This window comes from Cucumis melo, chromosome 1, assembly GCF_025177605.1.
Source record: "Cucumis melo cultivar AY chromosome 1, USDA_Cmelo_AY_1.0, whole genome shotgun sequence".
NCBI classification, from domain to species: Eukaryota; Viridiplantae; Streptophyta; class Magnoliopsida; order Cucurbitales; family Cucurbitaceae; genus Cucumis; species Cucumis melo.
This window is the reverse complement of record NC_066857.1, coordinates 2,365,277-2,381,693: the sequence shown is the minus strand read 5'-3', so window position 1 is coordinate 2,381,693 and position 16,417 is coordinate 2,365,277. Positions and strand designations below refer to the sequence as shown.

At 34.3% G+C, this 16,417-nt stretch overlaps 3 protein-coding genes and 1 long non-coding RNA gene across 7 annotated transcripts; 1 reads left to right on the top strand and 3 right to left on the bottom strand.

Moving 5' to 3' along the window:
* Positions 1-102: 102 nt before the first annotated feature.
* On the bottom strand, positions 103-2,475 carry LOC103495490 (pentatricopeptide repeat-containing protein At2g41080). 2 transcript variants are annotated; one of them, XM_017046198.2, is made up of 2 exons: positions 2,056-2,461; positions 103-1,884 (listed from the first exon to the last, which is right to left on the bottom strand). In XM_017046198.2, the coding sequence occupies exons 1-2, from the start codon at positions 2,296-2,298 to the stop codon at positions 301-303; spliced, it is 1,827 nt and encodes a 608-aa protein (XP_016901687.1). In that variant the 5' UTR covers positions 2,299-2,461; the 3' UTR covers positions 103-300. The 2 variants fall into 2 exon arrangements, with proteins under 2 accessions (XP_016901687.1, XP_008455289.1); XM_008457067.3 differs by having other exon boundaries at positions 103-2,475.
* Positions 2,476-3,464: 989 nt separating this feature from the next.
* Positions 3,465-7,748, bottom strand: LOC103495489 (ATP-dependent zinc metalloprotease FTSH 2, chloroplastic). 2 transcript variants are annotated; one of them, XM_008457066.3, is made up of 5 exons: positions 7,346-7,748; positions 5,613-6,808; positions 5,189-5,502; positions 4,351-4,591; positions 3,465-3,945 (listed from the first exon to the last, which is right to left on the bottom strand). In XM_008457066.3, exons 2-5 carry the CDS (start codon positions 6,804-6,806, stop codon positions 3,601-3,603), a joined length of 2,094 nt encoding a protein of 697 aa, XP_008455288.1. In that variant the 5' UTR covers positions 6,807-6,808; positions 7,346-7,748; the 3' UTR covers positions 3,465-3,600. The 2 variants fall into 2 exon arrangements, with proteins under 2 accessions (XP_008455288.1, XP_050940355.1); XM_051084398.1 differs by having other exon boundaries at positions 4,347-4,591; positions 7,346-7,693.
* A 954-nt stretch (positions 7,749-8,702) lies between these two features.
* On the bottom strand, positions 8,703-10,661 carry LOC103495488 (uncharacterized). The gene is made up of 4 exons (XM_008457065.3): positions 10,623-10,661; positions 10,322-10,401; positions 10,038-10,132; positions 8,703-9,680 (listed from the first exon to the last, which is right to left on the bottom strand). Exons 2-4 carry the CDS (start codon positions 10,370-10,372, stop codon positions 9,098-9,100), a joined length of 729 nt encoding a protein of 242 aa, XP_008455287.1. The 5' UTR covers positions 10,373-10,401; positions 10,623-10,661; the 3' UTR covers positions 8,703-9,097.
* A 2,356-nt stretch (positions 10,662-13,017) lies between these two features.
* Positions 13,018-14,153, top strand: LOC103495487 (uncharacterized). Of its 2 annotated transcripts, XR_007820675.1 has the most exons (3): positions 13,148-13,342; positions 13,431-13,508; positions 13,847-14,153. It is a non-coding gene; the product is annotated as an uncharacterized LOC103495487 (long non-coding RNA). The 2 variants fall into 2 exon arrangements; XR_538875.3 differs by having other exon boundaries at positions 13,018-13,342; positions 13,431-14,153.
* The last annotated feature ends 2,264 nt before the right edge of the window (positions 14,154-16,417 follow it).

Genomic DNA, 16,417 nt, shown 5'->3' with positions numbered 1-16,417 from the left:
CAAACAAAACCAATGGATCGACTTGGTCTTTCAGTTTCTCAGTATTTTGTTGAGTCTTTACTTGTATTGTTCCTATCCCAACGAGCATGATCAAGCTCAGGCTTGTTTGAAACATTATATAAATGAATGCTTATTAATTAGATCGAACCTTAGGTTTACATATGGAAAGAGACCGTAAACGAACATAGCTTAGGGTAGTCGACGGAATATAGCTTAGGGTAGTCGACTTGCAATGTGTCTTATAATGTTAGAGATTCAAATTCTCATATCCCTATTTGTGCGAAAGAAAAAGAAAAATTCCTACCAATAATTACCACAAGAACATTCACCATCCTTGAAATGGTGAAATCTACTTGCATCTCTTACAATAATCTCTCTATTCCTAATCCTTGATATGCACTTAATGGCATTATGACAGTCATTGCAGACTCTCAAGTTCTTCATCACTCTTATTGGGACATTCTCTGAAGTATTCATCAGTGCAAAAGCAATTGCAAACTTCTCACTGTGATGTGCCAAGTTGTATTCTTTTTCTTCATTGTCCATGTCGTGCAAAACCGAGCCTAAGTCCGGCACGTAACCATGCCGTTTCAGTTCGGACATTAGTTCTTTCAAATACAAATCAATCTCAAAGTATTGTGGGTGAGATTTGTCCCCCATGCTAAATTGATGAACCAAATTTTTGAGTTCTAACCAACTAATGCCTGGTTCCTTCCTGACGTTCCTGTCTCTCATTGCTTTCCTAATCTCGGAAACGTTGGGCCAATTTCTAGCAGAAGCATGGATGTTTGAAAGCAGCACATAGGAAGCAGCATCTAGAGGATCAAGCTTTATAATTTCTTCAGAAATTCGTTTGGCCATTTCTGCTTCCTTGTGGAGTTTGCAGGCTGCTAATAAAGTTTTCCAAATAATGCCATCTGGTTTTACAGGCATTGATCTTATCATACCCTCTGCTTCCTCCAACCGGCCAGCCCGACCGAGCAGATCAACCACACATGTGTAGTGTTCAATTCTAGGCTTGAGTTTATACTTCTTCACCATCAAATCTAAATACTCAGTTCCTTTCTCCTTCAATCCAGAGTGACTACAAGCATAAAGCAGACTCAAGAAGGTCACTTCATTTGCCTCCATTTTCAAATCTTCCATTTGGTGAAACAGCTCCACAGCTTCCTCTCCTCTCCCATGGAATCCATAAGCGGCAATCATAGAACTCCATAACACGACATCAAAATCTTCACGATCCACAAAGGCTTTTATAGAGTCCTCTAGACACCCAGATCGTGAATACATGCTAATCAATGAACTGATAACCGCTAAAACTGAACTAGCTCCAGCTTTGATCACTTCAGCATGGATTTGCTGGCCTTGGCCTAACGTCGCCAGTTCCGAACATGCACTTAATACACTCACAAATGTTATTTTATCCGGTCGAAAGCCTGCCATTTTCATCATATTATACTGGTTCAACACTTCTTCTGGACACCCATTTTGCGCTTTTCCAGCAATAAGAGTATTCCAAGCAACTACAGTACGAATTGGCATTGATTTAATTAACTTCTCTCCATCAGATAAACTACCAGACTTTATATACATATGAGCTAGAGAGCTGCCCACTACCGAACTCAGTTCAAATCCACATTTCAAGAGACAAGCATGAACCTCTTGACCTGCAAGTAAAGATCTTAAACCAGCGCAACCTCTGAGTACACTGCCTAGTGTAAACTCATCAGGCAAAAAACCCAATCCATACATTTCTTTAAACAAACTTAAAGCTTGTTTGTTAAATTCAAACTGGGTCAGACCTGCTATCATTGCATTCCATGTGGCAATGTTTCTTTCAGACATTTCATCAAACAACTTCTGGGCGTTTTCCAAGTCCCCAAGCTGCAAATACCCATTGATCAAAATGTTAAACGACATTAAATTTCTTCGTGGCATGTTACTAAACAGCACCAAAGAAGACTTAAACTGTCCTAATTTGGAGTACAAGTTTAAAAGGTGATTCGAAATGAACTTGTCTTTGGAACCCCCAGATGTAATTATCAAAGAATGGACCTGTTTTCCTCCAAAAAGCGAGCCTAGTTTTATGCATGATTGAAGAAGATGAGAAAACAGAGATGGGTCTGACCATATCTCGACTTTGAACGTGTCATAGGCTTGTCTTATGCGTCCGTCATTGCAGAGGCTGGTAAATTCTTGTAAAGAAGCAGAAGAAGAAATCTTCATGGAGAGCGATCGCACAGTAAATGAATAAAAGGGGTTCAAGAAGGCATTGAAACTGCCACTGGGCTTGCCCATATATCGCCTTTTGTCTATGGTGGCTTGTGGTTATGGTAATGGTAATGGTAATACTAAAAACGAAAATCACGGTTTCTGTTTTTCATTTTTCAAGAAACGATAAGAGAGTTTTGTTATCGTTTTATTTGATCTCATTCATTCTATTTGTTAAAATCTGTAGTTGACTTGCTGATAGATAAACATGATTGAAACAATTTTTGATGATTTTGTATTTCTTTTTTTCTTTTTAATTAACTTTTATATTTATTTTTCACATTTAATATGTTTAATATTTCTTAATTTTTTTTTTTATTTTTTCTTTCTTTATTCTTTTTTCATTTTTATATGTTTAATCTAGTTTTAAATTTATGTATTGTTTGAATTTCAAATCTCATATTTAATTTTATAGTTTCTTTTCCATTTAGCTATACTGATTTTTTATTTTTTATTTTAATATATTTTGAAAATTCCCCTATATTTTGATGAATTTTATATATTTTAACACAAGAAACGAGTAACACTAATTGATTATCAAACAAGTTATTGTTTTTTTTTCTTCAAGAAACAGAAAACGAAAATAGTTATTAAACATAGTCTCGTTTTTGTTTAAAAAATGAAGAAATAAGAAATGGAAACATTGCCAAATGAGCCTTGAGAGAATGCATGTGTTTTGATTTCTTAAGTTTGGTGGAAACGGTGAAGCCGAGGATTTGAAGTAAGCAATTTGATTTGCTAATCCTCCGTTTCGTAGACGATTACACAATTGTGAATGCTCATTTTGTCACCATGGGTTCAACCATTTTGGTGAGTAATTCTTTAGATTGAGTTGTGATTATGAATTTGGTCTATGATCTATACCCAAATTATCTGGAAAACTGTAAGAAATAACGTGGTTGTTGTTCTCAGTCTATCTCGAACGGTATTGACCACCAACATTTTAATATTTTAGTGAAATCTCGATAGTAGATCTCGCCTGATAAAGAGATGTTTCAACAATTCCGTAAGTTCTAACAATTTTCGACTAATTTATAATCATAAATTTTTCAAACCGAACTGACAATTTAAGTTTGGTTTGATCCGACTCACTTGGACTTTATCAGAATCTAAATTTGCTGGTCATAACATCCGACTTAGCTAGCCATTTACTATAACGAGTTAAGCAAGTGGGAAAACTCCAAGGCGAGAAATTACAAATTCACTGATTGTTTCCAAGTGATCAAATGACTATTTAAACTCTCTTAATTACATGTGACCGAAGACTATAGTACACTTCAATACGTACAAATACTTGTCAATTGTAATTACAGTATGTTCTAAAGCTGTTTAAACAGTAACCGGTGTAGCAGCTGTTGCTGGAGCAACCCTGTTTTCAACTGGGATTTCAACAAATTCGGAAAGAATAGCCCGGAATTCGTCACCTGTTATTGTCTCCTTCTCGAGTAGGACCTCAACAATCTTATCCATGGCCTCACGGTTGTTCCTAATGTGAGCCAATGCAATTTCATAGGCTTCATCGGATATTCTCTTGATCGCTGCATCAATGTCCTCGGCAAGTTTTTCGGACATGGAGTTCCTAGCCATCATTCGCATGATAACATCAGCACTCTGAGCTGCAGAGTCCATGAGAGACCATGGACCTATTTCTGACATCCCAAATGTTACAACCATCTGCAAGCAAACCAAACAAAGCCATTGTACTCATCACAATTTTTTCAATGGAACAGGCGGTATTCAGAAATGGTTTGAAGAAAATAATTATTGGGTTTTCCATGATAAATCTCTTCATTGGACTGATCGATTTAAAGTTGCAAGGACCACGACCTCTTCTTGATGCTCTTTCTCTAAGATTTTAGTATTTTTCCATGGGCCGTTTGTCTATGCTTCTCAATCTTTGTCGTTAGGATGTGTTTGCTCACATTGTTGTTGTATTACATCCATTCTCGAATATTCGGTTTTCTTGTATTTTGAGCACTAGTCTCGTCTCATTATATCAATGAAAAGTTTTGTTTTCTTTAAAAAAAATAATAATAATAAATAGTTTGTTGCTAACATGGTGAATGAGTTTAAACTTGCCTGTTTGGCTAACCCAGTGATCTGTTGAAGGTCACCTGCTGCACCTGTTGTCACCTCAGGTTCACCAAAGATCACTTCCTCGGCTGCCCTGCCGCCTAGTCCACCAACGATTCTAGCAAAGAGTTGCTGCTTAGAGATCAAGGTTGGATCATCGGAAGGAATGAACCAGGTAAGACCACGAGCCTGACCACGTGGAACTAAGGTCACCTTTTGAACAGGGTCATGTCCAGGAGTTAAAGTACTGCATGGAAAAGGCAATAAAAATTTTAGCAACTTTTTTCCTTTTACGAGTAACAAACCACCTTTCATTGAAGAACGTGAAATAGGTGAAAGGAAAAGAAATTGAGCAAGGGAAAGTAAGACGAATGGGGCGGAAGGCATAGATCTGCATGAAATGCAGCCATCAACTGGTTGGAAAAGTACGTAAATTAAGAGCCATAGTCTTGTATTAAAAAAAAGTATGTAAATTAAGAGCCATCAAATGGAGAGGATACTTAAATATATTAAGGTTATGCAGTAAGAATATGTATTCGAAACTTGTAGGAGGGAAGCCCCCTGGTTGGGTGTACATTGCAAACCGCTTTTTAGAATATCTGGTAAATAAAGCATTCGGCAGTTAAACGTATTACTGAAGCTCGAATCAAACTACGGCAAGTATTGTAAAAGTCACACGGTTTGAGAGCTTTTGATCAAAATAGTGTATAACAACTTGGAGTTGAGTAGATAAAATTAAACGAAAGAGCATACTCAATGAGATTTCTAAAATTAAGGATTATGGAATTAAAGGAGCTATATAAAAGTTGATTTCCTTATCAAAGCGATGCAAAAGATAACCTACCCACAAATGGCGTGCCCAACTTCATGATATGCCACAAGGCTTTTGCTCTTCCCATCAGTCATTACTGTTCCTTCCATGCCAGCTACAATTCGATCAATTGAATCGTCGATCTCTTTAGATGAAATAGCAGTCTTACCACGCCGTCCAGCCAATATGGCAGCCTCATTCAACAGGTTTGCAAGATCAGCCCCGCTGAAACCAGGTGTTCTCATGGCTATAACATCGAGAGAAACATCATTGTCAAACTTCTTGTTATTAGCATGAACCTTTAAAATTTCTGTTCTCCCCTTCACGTCAGGGACATCAACAGTGACCTGCATGCAATAGAGTACCATACTCAGAAGTTTTTTCTTCTAATTGGCACCATCTCAAACATAATGTTTAATAATCGAAAGTTGCCTATAACCAATGGAATAATTCTCACCTGTCTATCAAAACGTCCAGGCCTCAATAAAGCAGAGTCAAGAATGTCTGCCCTGTTTGTGGCAGCAATTACAATAATCCCAGTGTTTCCCTCGAACCCATCCATTTCAGTCAGAAGCTGGTTAAGTGTTTGTTCTCGTTCGTCATTCCCACCACCAATTCCAGTGCCTCTTTGACGTCCAACAGCATCAATTTCATCAACAAACACAATGCAAGGTGCATTTTCCTTGGCCTTCTTGAAGAGATCACGAACTCGAGAAGCACCAATACCAACAAACATTTCAACAAACTCAGAACCCGATATAGAGAAAAATGGGACACCTGCTTCACCAGCAATGGCCTTGGCTAGCAAAGTTTTCCCAGTTCCAGGAGGACCAACAAGGAGAACACCTTTAGGAATGCGAGCTCCAACAGCAGTGAACCTCTCGGGCTTCTTAAGGAACTCCACCACCTCCATGAAATCCTGCTTGGCTTCATCTACTCCAGCAACATCATCAAAAGTCACACCAGTGTTCGGTTCCATTTGGAACTTTGCTTTAGATTGACCAAATGCAAGAGGAAACCCAGGCCCTCCAGGACCACCCATCCCTCCAGATGAACGCCTTGATAGTAGAAACAGCCCTCCAATCAAAATTAATGGGAAGGCGAGATTCCCAATTAAGTTAAATAACAAAGAGCCAGAATCCTCTTGAGCATTATGTGCAGCAAAGTCAATGTTTTTCTCCCTAAACTTCTGAAGAAGCTCCTGGCTAAGTCCTGGAAGCTGTACACGAACACGCTGCACCCGGTTGCCCAATTCAGGGGAAACAGCCTCGACAATTGCTATAGTTCCATTTTCGAATAGATCTACTTTCTTCACTCTATCCTTATCCAAATACTCCAAAAACCTAGAATAAGACATCCTAGATGAAGATACCCCTTGGTCATCAGCATTAGCCCTCCCATTTCCCAACAAAGCAGACGTACCAACTCCAACATTACCAAGCAATAACTTTAGGAAGTCTCTTCTTCCTTCGTTCTCCCTTGGTTCCATAGACGCCTTTACCACACCGGCTTTAGCTCTTTTTCCCAATGATTGGAGGCTTGTAGAAGGGACGAATCGCCTGTTATGCAAAAACTTGCGTAGATTTGATTTGGCACAGTGGGAGGACATACCGTTTCCCACAAGACATGCAGATGCAGAAGAGGCAGCCATATCTGGAGATAGTTATCATATTATAAAACCAAAATAAAGATGTTTGGTTAATACTTCACATACTCTTATCTCATGGGTATTTCCCCACACTGAGTGATTCACATCTAGAACAATAAATGAATTAATCAATAAAATCGCATCTCCAGAGCTAATTATCGAAGCCCATGAAAGATGATGGTGCAAATATGATAGAACGAAAAGCAGCTAGAATAGCAACTGCATCTTCAAGCAATTATTTCTACATGCTAGTAAAACTCATTAGCTGTAAAATCAAAGACTATCATAGAACTCAACGCTTAAACCAAGGTACTGATACATGGCAATAACTCCCAGTTTGAGATTTCAAACGCTCCTAGTAATTAGTATTTCGATCAATACAAGAATTTCAAAATGAATGCTAGAAAATTGAGTCAGAAATTTACTTCAGCAACTATTAATCATTAAAAAAAAAAAAAAAAGAACTTAAAAAACAGAACTTTCAGCTGAAGAGAGGACATGGGAAAACAATTGAAGGACGAAATTGAAGAAGAGGAGCGTACTTTACTATCCTTCAGAGAACAGGATTGTGGGGAAACGGATAGGAGCGAAGCAGTACGAGTGATTGAAAGAAATGGTAGCCTCTGAGATTGAATGGCGCAGACCAGAGAGGATTCAACGACGGAAGATGACGCCGGAGTTCTTAAAGAGAACGGATGTGGTTTGAGAAATGAATACGTGCCCTTCTCGTTGTGGTTCCTTTCTCGCCGTTCACTCACTGATATTTCTTCGTTTTTTATTAATTTTGAAATTGACCGACGGGTTCGGTTTAGATCAAATCGATTCAAACTCTTCTATGGTTAGATTGGTTCGAATGTTTAATAAACCATCATAGTTTTTACGCAACGGTTTGTTTGAAAAAATCGATTCTGACCGATGTTTATATTAAAAATAGAGAACTATCTCTAGTTAAAATATCTAAGTTAAGTAGAGATAGATTTTTATTTTTTTTATATCTATCCTTAGAAATCGTAACTACCAATCTCCTTTTCCGTACTTGTTGATTAGAAAATGTTTTTACATTTTAAATGTATGTATTCTTATGCGTTAAAGTGATTACATGGAGATCTATTGCACACTCGTAAACTACTCTCGTATGTTAAATTACAAGTTATTTAATTAAGTTCTCGAATATTATATTATATAGGTCTTTAAAGTTGCAATCTTGTAATTAGTAAATTTTTAAAAAATTTCAAGCTTATATCTAATAAGATCTATTATTAGACAACATTTTCTCTAGAATTTATCTCTTTGTCAACACATAAAATTAAAATTCTAGATTTTTATTAGAACTCGAAGTTTAATTTTGTATCTAATAAATCAATAACAAATTGATCTTTTTGAAATTACATATATTATAAACATATAGATACACATTTTTCAAAATTTAAAAACTATTATATACAAAATGGAAACTTTTTAGAAAACTTAAAGAGAAAATATTCATAAATTCAAAGCTTTTAAACCTCGTTTAGTAATTATTTGTAAAAAATGTGCGATTGAACTTTCTTTATGATATACTTCTTTTTTCTTTTCCTAAAGAAAATATCCTTCTACGGTTTAAAATTAGAGAATAAGTTGTGGTTCTCCTAATTCCTTCTTTCTTTCTTTTCCATGTCAAAGGACAAATGTTGCCAAAATTTAAAATGTATATTTAGAAAAAAAATCAATTTACTTTCTATTCTTTAAAGTTCTTTAAAGTGTGTCTTGAATTTTAAAAATTATATCAATTTTGACATAAACTTTTACAAATATATCAATTTAAATTTTACTAATTTAAATCCTCGGTCACGTTTTACTTAAATACATTTAGATACATCTATGAAAATTGAGGATTTAAAGTCGAAAGAGAAGGTCGGATGATCTAAAGCTAACCACGTCAACATGAAACAAGTCCAAAACATGTGATTGTGATCGAGTGGTTATAACTTGTAAAGGCACATATTTCTATGTTAGGTTGTATGGTATTTTGATTTCTAACCACTATTCGAAAATTACTACGATTAATTGCATGATGAAGTATATGAGCTTTTGGCGCCAAGAATTTCATGATCATCGCAAGATCGAAGAAGAAACTCAATCGATCGAAAATGTCATCGCCGAGAGGATGCTTTTTATGCTTACAACGAGCTCTCTCCTCGAATTATTTTCATGTTCAGAGGACAACATTAATTTTTTAGTGATCAGATTTCATCATTCCTTCAAATTTAGGGCATTCTGCGTGTTGATTTTTTGGGGAAGATCGTGATGCCACTTCATGCTCCCCAAAATTCGGCCACATTTCGTAGCATCAGAGCCTCTTCCATGGCTCGTATCAAGTACATGAGCTCGTCGTCGACTAGGCTACTAGGTGGCGCAATTGATACATTGTTGTTGAAATTGGAAGAAGCTCCTCTTCGCTCTGTTCGTCGTTCGAACAAGGTAAATCTGCAAACCGGACATTGGCCGTTGCTCTTCACCCATGGAACTATGCATTGCTCGTGAAACATATGGTTGCACGGCGTCGTCATCACCTCCTCTTTTGGCTGGAAATCTTCAAGGCAAACGGCGCATCCCTTGCCTTCTTCATCACTATTGTTGTTGTGCCTCTCATTGTAGTTTACTCTGTTATTCTCTCTGTAATAGAAATTTATTCTCCTACTCGTGTTACTCGGAGGATCATAAACTTTTTTCTTCAGCTTATTCAGAGCCATATTTTGCTCTTCAGATGTTAGCGTCGAGTTCCCTTCGGATCTTGGAGTTGGTGAGTACAGCTCCGCAGGTATTGGACTGGCCTCAATCTGTCTCGGTCTTGAGTGTGTGATGATTCTGACTATTGCAGGTGGTTCTTCTGGAAGGCTGGAAATTTCTCAAAAAGTCAATGAATTATCAACAAAGTATGGAGGATATGGATTTTACTTGCAGAATGTAAGGCAATGTAAGTAAATTCCCCCTGAAACCAAATGATATTGTCAAAGAGGATTTAGTTTGTTATTTCAAATTTGGATGCTGCTCATGAAAAAAAAATTGAAAATTATTGCTATCTGTTCTTCTCAAAAGTTACAGCTATTTATAATAGCAATTCAATCAAGAATGCCATATTTCTATTTCCCCGCAAATTGTGATATGGATTATTGTTGAACAAATTCGTGCTTAATGCATTGTGTGATTTTGAATGTTGTTAAACTCCCTTGTGTAAGAGAATCTCCAACAAACCAGTCTCCTAGTATCTGACACTTTGTGATTTGTTTCCCCAAATTCTTCCACTGGTGAAAGTCATGAACTTCTTGCTTCTCTGCCAAGTTATCTTCCTGAGTTAGATATTAGGCCATGTTATTTCCAGGCAATATACCGCAAACTTTGCCTGGCCTCTTTAAGTTTTCATAATTTCAAATCATTTTGCGAAGTGAATCTGCAATACCAACTTCTTTGGTTTGCCTATAATTCAATCCAAAACACCAAATGCTCCTATATAACTACTAAGCTCTTGTGTTATTTACCTGCCGATGTCCAATATTCTTGTTATCATCGTCTCCCCAGCAGGTCTCCATGGAACTGGATCTATCTCTCTGTAAGAATTCTGACAACACATGAACGAGCATGAGCTATACAATTGTTATCATCTCTTCAAGTACTAATATATGAAAACTAGAACTGTCAACAGGGAACTTTAAATATGATCTAGATCTACGAGGTCTGTTTTATGGCCTGCAAATCATGTCGTAGGATAATAACATAAGCTTTGATGGCGGGATCGGAATACAGTTCGTTGCAAAACAAAAGAATCGTTAGCCCACTGACCTGAAATGATTGAGTGTGTGAGGGTGTGGAGTTCACTCGGTTTGATTCATTTCTGTTATATCTCTGGCGATCGTATTCCCTTCTAGCCTGCCAAATTCCTGGAGGAAAATTAGTCGAACGCCTGCTCATTTTTCAGAAGTTTCTTCTTCTTCAACCTTTTAGATGTTAAATTGTTGGTTTTTAGTGTTTGGGATTTTATAGTCTTTAATTTTCACTTCCTGGAGATGAATAATCCGAGTGAATATATACTACTCCATGCCATTGTCTTCCTCTGTCTTTTTTTGCCTGGTTGTCTTATTCTCACGTAAAAGACTAAAGTCAGATTCCCACTCCATTATAAATTTAAACAGGGGGAAAATATTCATTTTGAAATTAAGGAAAGGAATCTTATTCTGTGGAACCTTCATTTTCATTGCTGATTTACACTAAGATTGTTGGATATTTGCATCCCCAAAATAAATTGAAATTCAAGTCTTTGTTTCAGTTGTAGAACCTCTTTCTATTTTCTTCTCCTTCCTGTATGTTTCGATGAGTAGTAATCAAGTAGGCAATTAGGCATCTTTTCTAGAAACGTTCCAATGAAAAGTTCTCTATCTTTGGCTCTGCAACGTTGAAGATGGGGCAATTTTCTCTTGAAGTGATTCCATAACCTTTATTCCACAACCTCAATGTACCAATTTGTCCAGTTTTTTTGGTACATTTGCTTTAAAGCAAAATACGAATCTCTTCGCAGTTTTCTGCCTTCCTTGCTTATCTTCGGTCCATATCATTTCTCAGCCATATTCCTCTCCATATAGCTTTGATATAGGATTAAGAGGTCATAAGTTCAACCTGTAGTGACCATCTAATTTAGATTTAATATCCTATGAATTTTCTTTTATATCCAAAGTGAATTATCCTATGAGATCAAATTGTGGTACACATAAGCGGAAAAGATGTTTACTAATAAATTCATTTTATTGAGTCATAAGCATGAAAACTAACTTGGCAGGGACCTTTTAGTTGATCCACTAAAACCTACACATCATTTTTATTGTTTTGGTAACTTCCTATAAAAAATTGTATGGATACGACGTTGGGAAACCTGAAATTTCCAACTTCAATTTCGATCAAATCCATATGTCTACAAATTTGAAGGAATTGGATGTTTTTTTTTGTGTTTTTTTATCTAACTAATGTTGATAAAAAGTAAACTGTGGAATAATAAATTTAAGATATGCACAAAAGCTAAATTTGAACTTAAACTGAATGGGTACCAAAAATGCAAGAACTGAGGTGCTATTTTATCCTTTTCCCTCTTACCTGTTTTTGTCTTAGTAAAAATTAATACTTTCGTAGATAACAAGTCGTGGTTTGCATAAAAAGTGTCTCTAATCTTTTAAAAAGTTTCAAAAGTATTCTTAAACTTTTAAAAAGTTTTTAAAATATTCTTAAACTTTAAAAAATGTTGAAAAAAATATCCTTATTGTTAGTTTTGGATGAAAGACCTTTTTTGTTTCAAAAATATTTCTCAACTATTGAAAAGTTTCTAAATTTAAAAGATATTTAAAAGTTTTCTTACTAATCCAATTTCTTACTACTCAAATAAAAAACCAAAATTGTTAACTCAATATGTCTATATTTTTATCAATATTTTACATTTTCATGGATTTGATATCGATATAAAGGGTGAATCAATATTTTCATTACATTCGAAAAAAGTCTATAAATTAAAATAAATAAATATAAAATGATACTAATAAATATAATATAAACAATAGACTTGTTTACCTATTTGATAATAATAAAATATTTATTTAATAATTTAAGTTTATTTTTTGAACTTTTTATAAACTTTCCAGGATTATATATTGAAATCAAAATTGATGTAAAATTAAGATTTTGATATATAAATATTTCCGTTTCATCTTTTTCTTCTATGTGCGATTCTTTTATTGTGTTCTCTTTCTTTTTTTAGCTGCGATTTTTTGTTTGTTTCTATTGTCTTTCTTGTTTTTCTTTTTTTTTTTCGCTGCATGTATTATATCGTATTTCTTCTTTTATTTTTTTACGATTAAGTAACCAAATTTAATCTTGAAAAAATTGGTTAGACATTTAAATTAGAGAATATTAAAAGAAATCGTTTATACCAAATTTTGAAGAAAAAAAATAGTTACGATCGTAGTCAAATCTAAACACGTCCATTGTTGATGGGACATTTTTTGTATTTAGCATCTCCCATTGTTGTATATAGTGTATTTAGCATCGTTATGGCATTATCATCGTGTATTAATAGTCAAAGATACTTTTTTATTTAACTATTAATTTTATGTTAATTATAAAAGTAACTATAAAAATTGATTGCGTTCGTGATCAATAATTACTTGTCAATAGTCAAATTTTTATTTTAGTTTCCGAATAAAGGATAAACCTTTTTAGTTCAATTATGAAACTTTTTCAATAATTCATGAATATTTTTTTAAACAAAATTTTAATAGTCTTCCTCCATATTTTTTAACTTTTCTAAAAGTTCGGGAGTACTTTCAACCCAAATCACTTAAAATAATTTGATCCTGAGTGTATAACAATATTCTTAAATAAATAAGAACAATAATAAAATCTATAGATGGCAGCTCTTACCAACGATTTCATTTATCCTAAGAGAACTAAATCTTAGAAGGAAAATTTGTGCCGATCATCTCCGACAGATGAATTTTAGTCCAGTTTTCAAATTCCAAAGAGTAATGATCTTCTGCTAACGTCAACCACTGTGAATTTACCGAATTGACTCAGTTCGCTTCTAATTTCTTCTTGTTTCTCCTTCTCCAGCATGATCGAGCCGATGTGGTTGATAAGGCCGGAAAACACTCAGATGTTGGAAACCATATCCTGAGAGAATCCGATGAGGTCTTATTTTACTGTACGATTATTTCTGATTTTCTTAAATTAGAGCAAAATAAGTGATGTTTAGTTTTCTTTTTCTTTCTTTCCTTTTTTTTTTTTTTTTTTTATCTTAAATTATTCCGGCGGTGGGAGAAGACATGGTTATTGGTTGATGGGGAAATTGGGAGAAGAGAAGGTTTGTTATGGGAGAAAGTGAAGTTTGTATGGAGATCGATCGACTAAAGCCACTTCGGAGGAAAATCTAGAGAAGTGGAGTTTGGGGGAGATGGATCCAGCCATGGGAGAAATACGTAGTTGAATAATGATTTTGGTTGTTGGTGGTTTTGTTTTTTGTTTTGTAGGGTTAAGGTGTGTGAGTTGCGAGACATATTGGCGCAGTAGTGGTTGTGATTCTGCGAAGGTTCATGACGGCTTTCTTCTTACAATGCCCAAAACTAATCGAAAGGTACGTGGAAAGAAGTTAGGCATGAATCTGGACTCCATTTTCTTAAACTATGTTTTTGTTCAAATTCATATATCGATGTTTCTTTTTTGTTTCTTAAGAAAAAAAGTTCCATTTATAGCACATTTTTTCTTTTCCCATTCTCAATGATTTATGTGTCTAAAACATGAAATTTGAAATGAACCCCAAACTTTCAATTTCATCCATTACTTCTACTTCCCTCTCAATCAACTACTAGAAGGGAAGGTTTCTTTTATCCTTCCTAATTTGAGTTGTTGAGTTCATCCATACTATTCCTTTGTTTTTTAGTTCCTTCGTAATTATTCTTTGATAACACCTCAGTATCAATCTAAAAAGTAATTTCTAAGATCTTTTCGTAATTATGTTGTGTTTGAAAGTTCGTAATTTCTTACGATGACTTGCATCTTTCTCTTGTATAAGCGTCTAAAATTCTCAATTCATAGCCAAATATTAAAACAAATCACATTTTTGTAAAACTACTTGTACCATATTAGACATAGGATTTGGAATTCAAATTCTATAATTGACGATATCGACACTTTTCTATGTCTTTTATGACTTGTAAATATCATTGAGTTACTCCAAACTAAACAGAGTTCCTATAATTGAGCCACTAAAAAAGAAGGTGAAACGTGCACCTCGTTTTGCTTGTTTAGGTAGGTAGTAACTTTTTATTATTTTAAATATTTCTTAACCATACTTTCATGATTACCTTAAGATCTCTTGTTTAGATGTGATATCATCGATTCATTCATGTTTGTTTCTAAACTTGGAGCGTTACACTCTTTTTTTTTTTTTTTAGTTTTTAAAATTCGACTTAGTTTTTTAAAACATTGATAAAAAATAGATAACAAATCAAAAAATTTAGAGAGACGTTTATACAAGACTTGATATCAAAAGTTAAAAATTAAAAATCAAACGAATACTAAATTGGGCTAAATAATGAAGGTTGTAATTCTAGAATTGAATATAGAGTTAGAACAGTGTAGGAATGATTCTTTTATTTATTTTGAAAGATTAATAGGATTAGGTATACCAATTTTCATCATACAACATCTCTTATGGACAAAGACCATTTTTGCTAATTTTCCTAAATATTTTCTATAAACTACTTTTGAAGAGGGAATTTAGCTAAGTAGTTGGGTTTATATTTACTTCACATTTAGAAGCAAATCTAAGCCTATATATGAAATTTCCCTTAAGCATCCTAAATAATCACTATTATTCATTTGATTTCCCATTCTTTTTTCTGATTTGTATTAACCAATAGTCCATTTAAAGAAGTATTAAACACATATGTAGACGTTATGCATCATCCATTTAAAACAAAAAAAAAAAATTAATAACTTTTAAGAGTGTATTTCAATTAGTTTAGAGTTTTAACCAAATCCAATTAAAAACAATTAGAGGTTTAAAAGAAGTTAAATACTTACTTTGATCTTCATAATTTGAAGATTGTTCAATTTTAATTCATATATTTTTAATAAACCTTAAATTTAGTCTCTAATATTAATTTATTGTTCATATTTTTTTATATAAAAATTATGTTTTCTATAGTATTTTTACTTTAAAGTTTGAGAATGAATTCACGTATATATTTTTTCCTTATTTAATGAAAATTATGGTCATGGTTTAATCAAATTTAACAAAATTGATTTTTGAGGATTAAATTTAAGATTTATGGAAATAACCAAATATTATGTTTATATATAGTATGAAGGGAGGTCTCTTATTTTTCTCCAAAATGATTGTTTGATCTAAAGATTGTTGCACGTGCACGCCAACAGAAAAGCTTTGTGTTCTGATTGATTAAGATGAACGAGTATTTGTGTCGTCAAATTACACTCATGGGTCTGTGTAACTCTGGTTGCAAATTGGATATCAGACGGATAGTAAATGGAATCTAAGATTTGGCATAAATATATTTCGATGGTGGCTCGTATTTGGTAGTGGTAATGAGAGGGTCAGATCTAAACTTGGGTCACTTCACTATATTAGGACCCACTCCCCAATTTATTCACCGGACATAGTTCACGAGTATTTGGTATTTATGAATGAGACCAAGCAAGCAAGAAGGGGTCAAAGTGAATTCTCCAACCGGTGCACTGAATTAGGGAAGAGTAAGCGAGGTACAAGAGAAATAGCTACCCCTTTAAGCAGTAGGGCAACCTCTGAAACCTAGGTCGTAACTCACTCTGTTGGTGGACTCGAGCCTTTTACCCTGCCCTAAGTTCTCTTTTTCTGATTTTACAATTGACTTCCATCACTTCATTTCAATTGAGATTAAAACCGCTTCAATATGATAAAATCTTCTTGTATCATGAAAATTTTATATAATAAATTGAAAAATTCAGAAAGCCTAGTACATTGTATACTTGGGAATAAAAGGACCTCGAACTTCCAACAAATCACCAAAGAAAAGTAAATAAATAGAAACACATAAATGAAA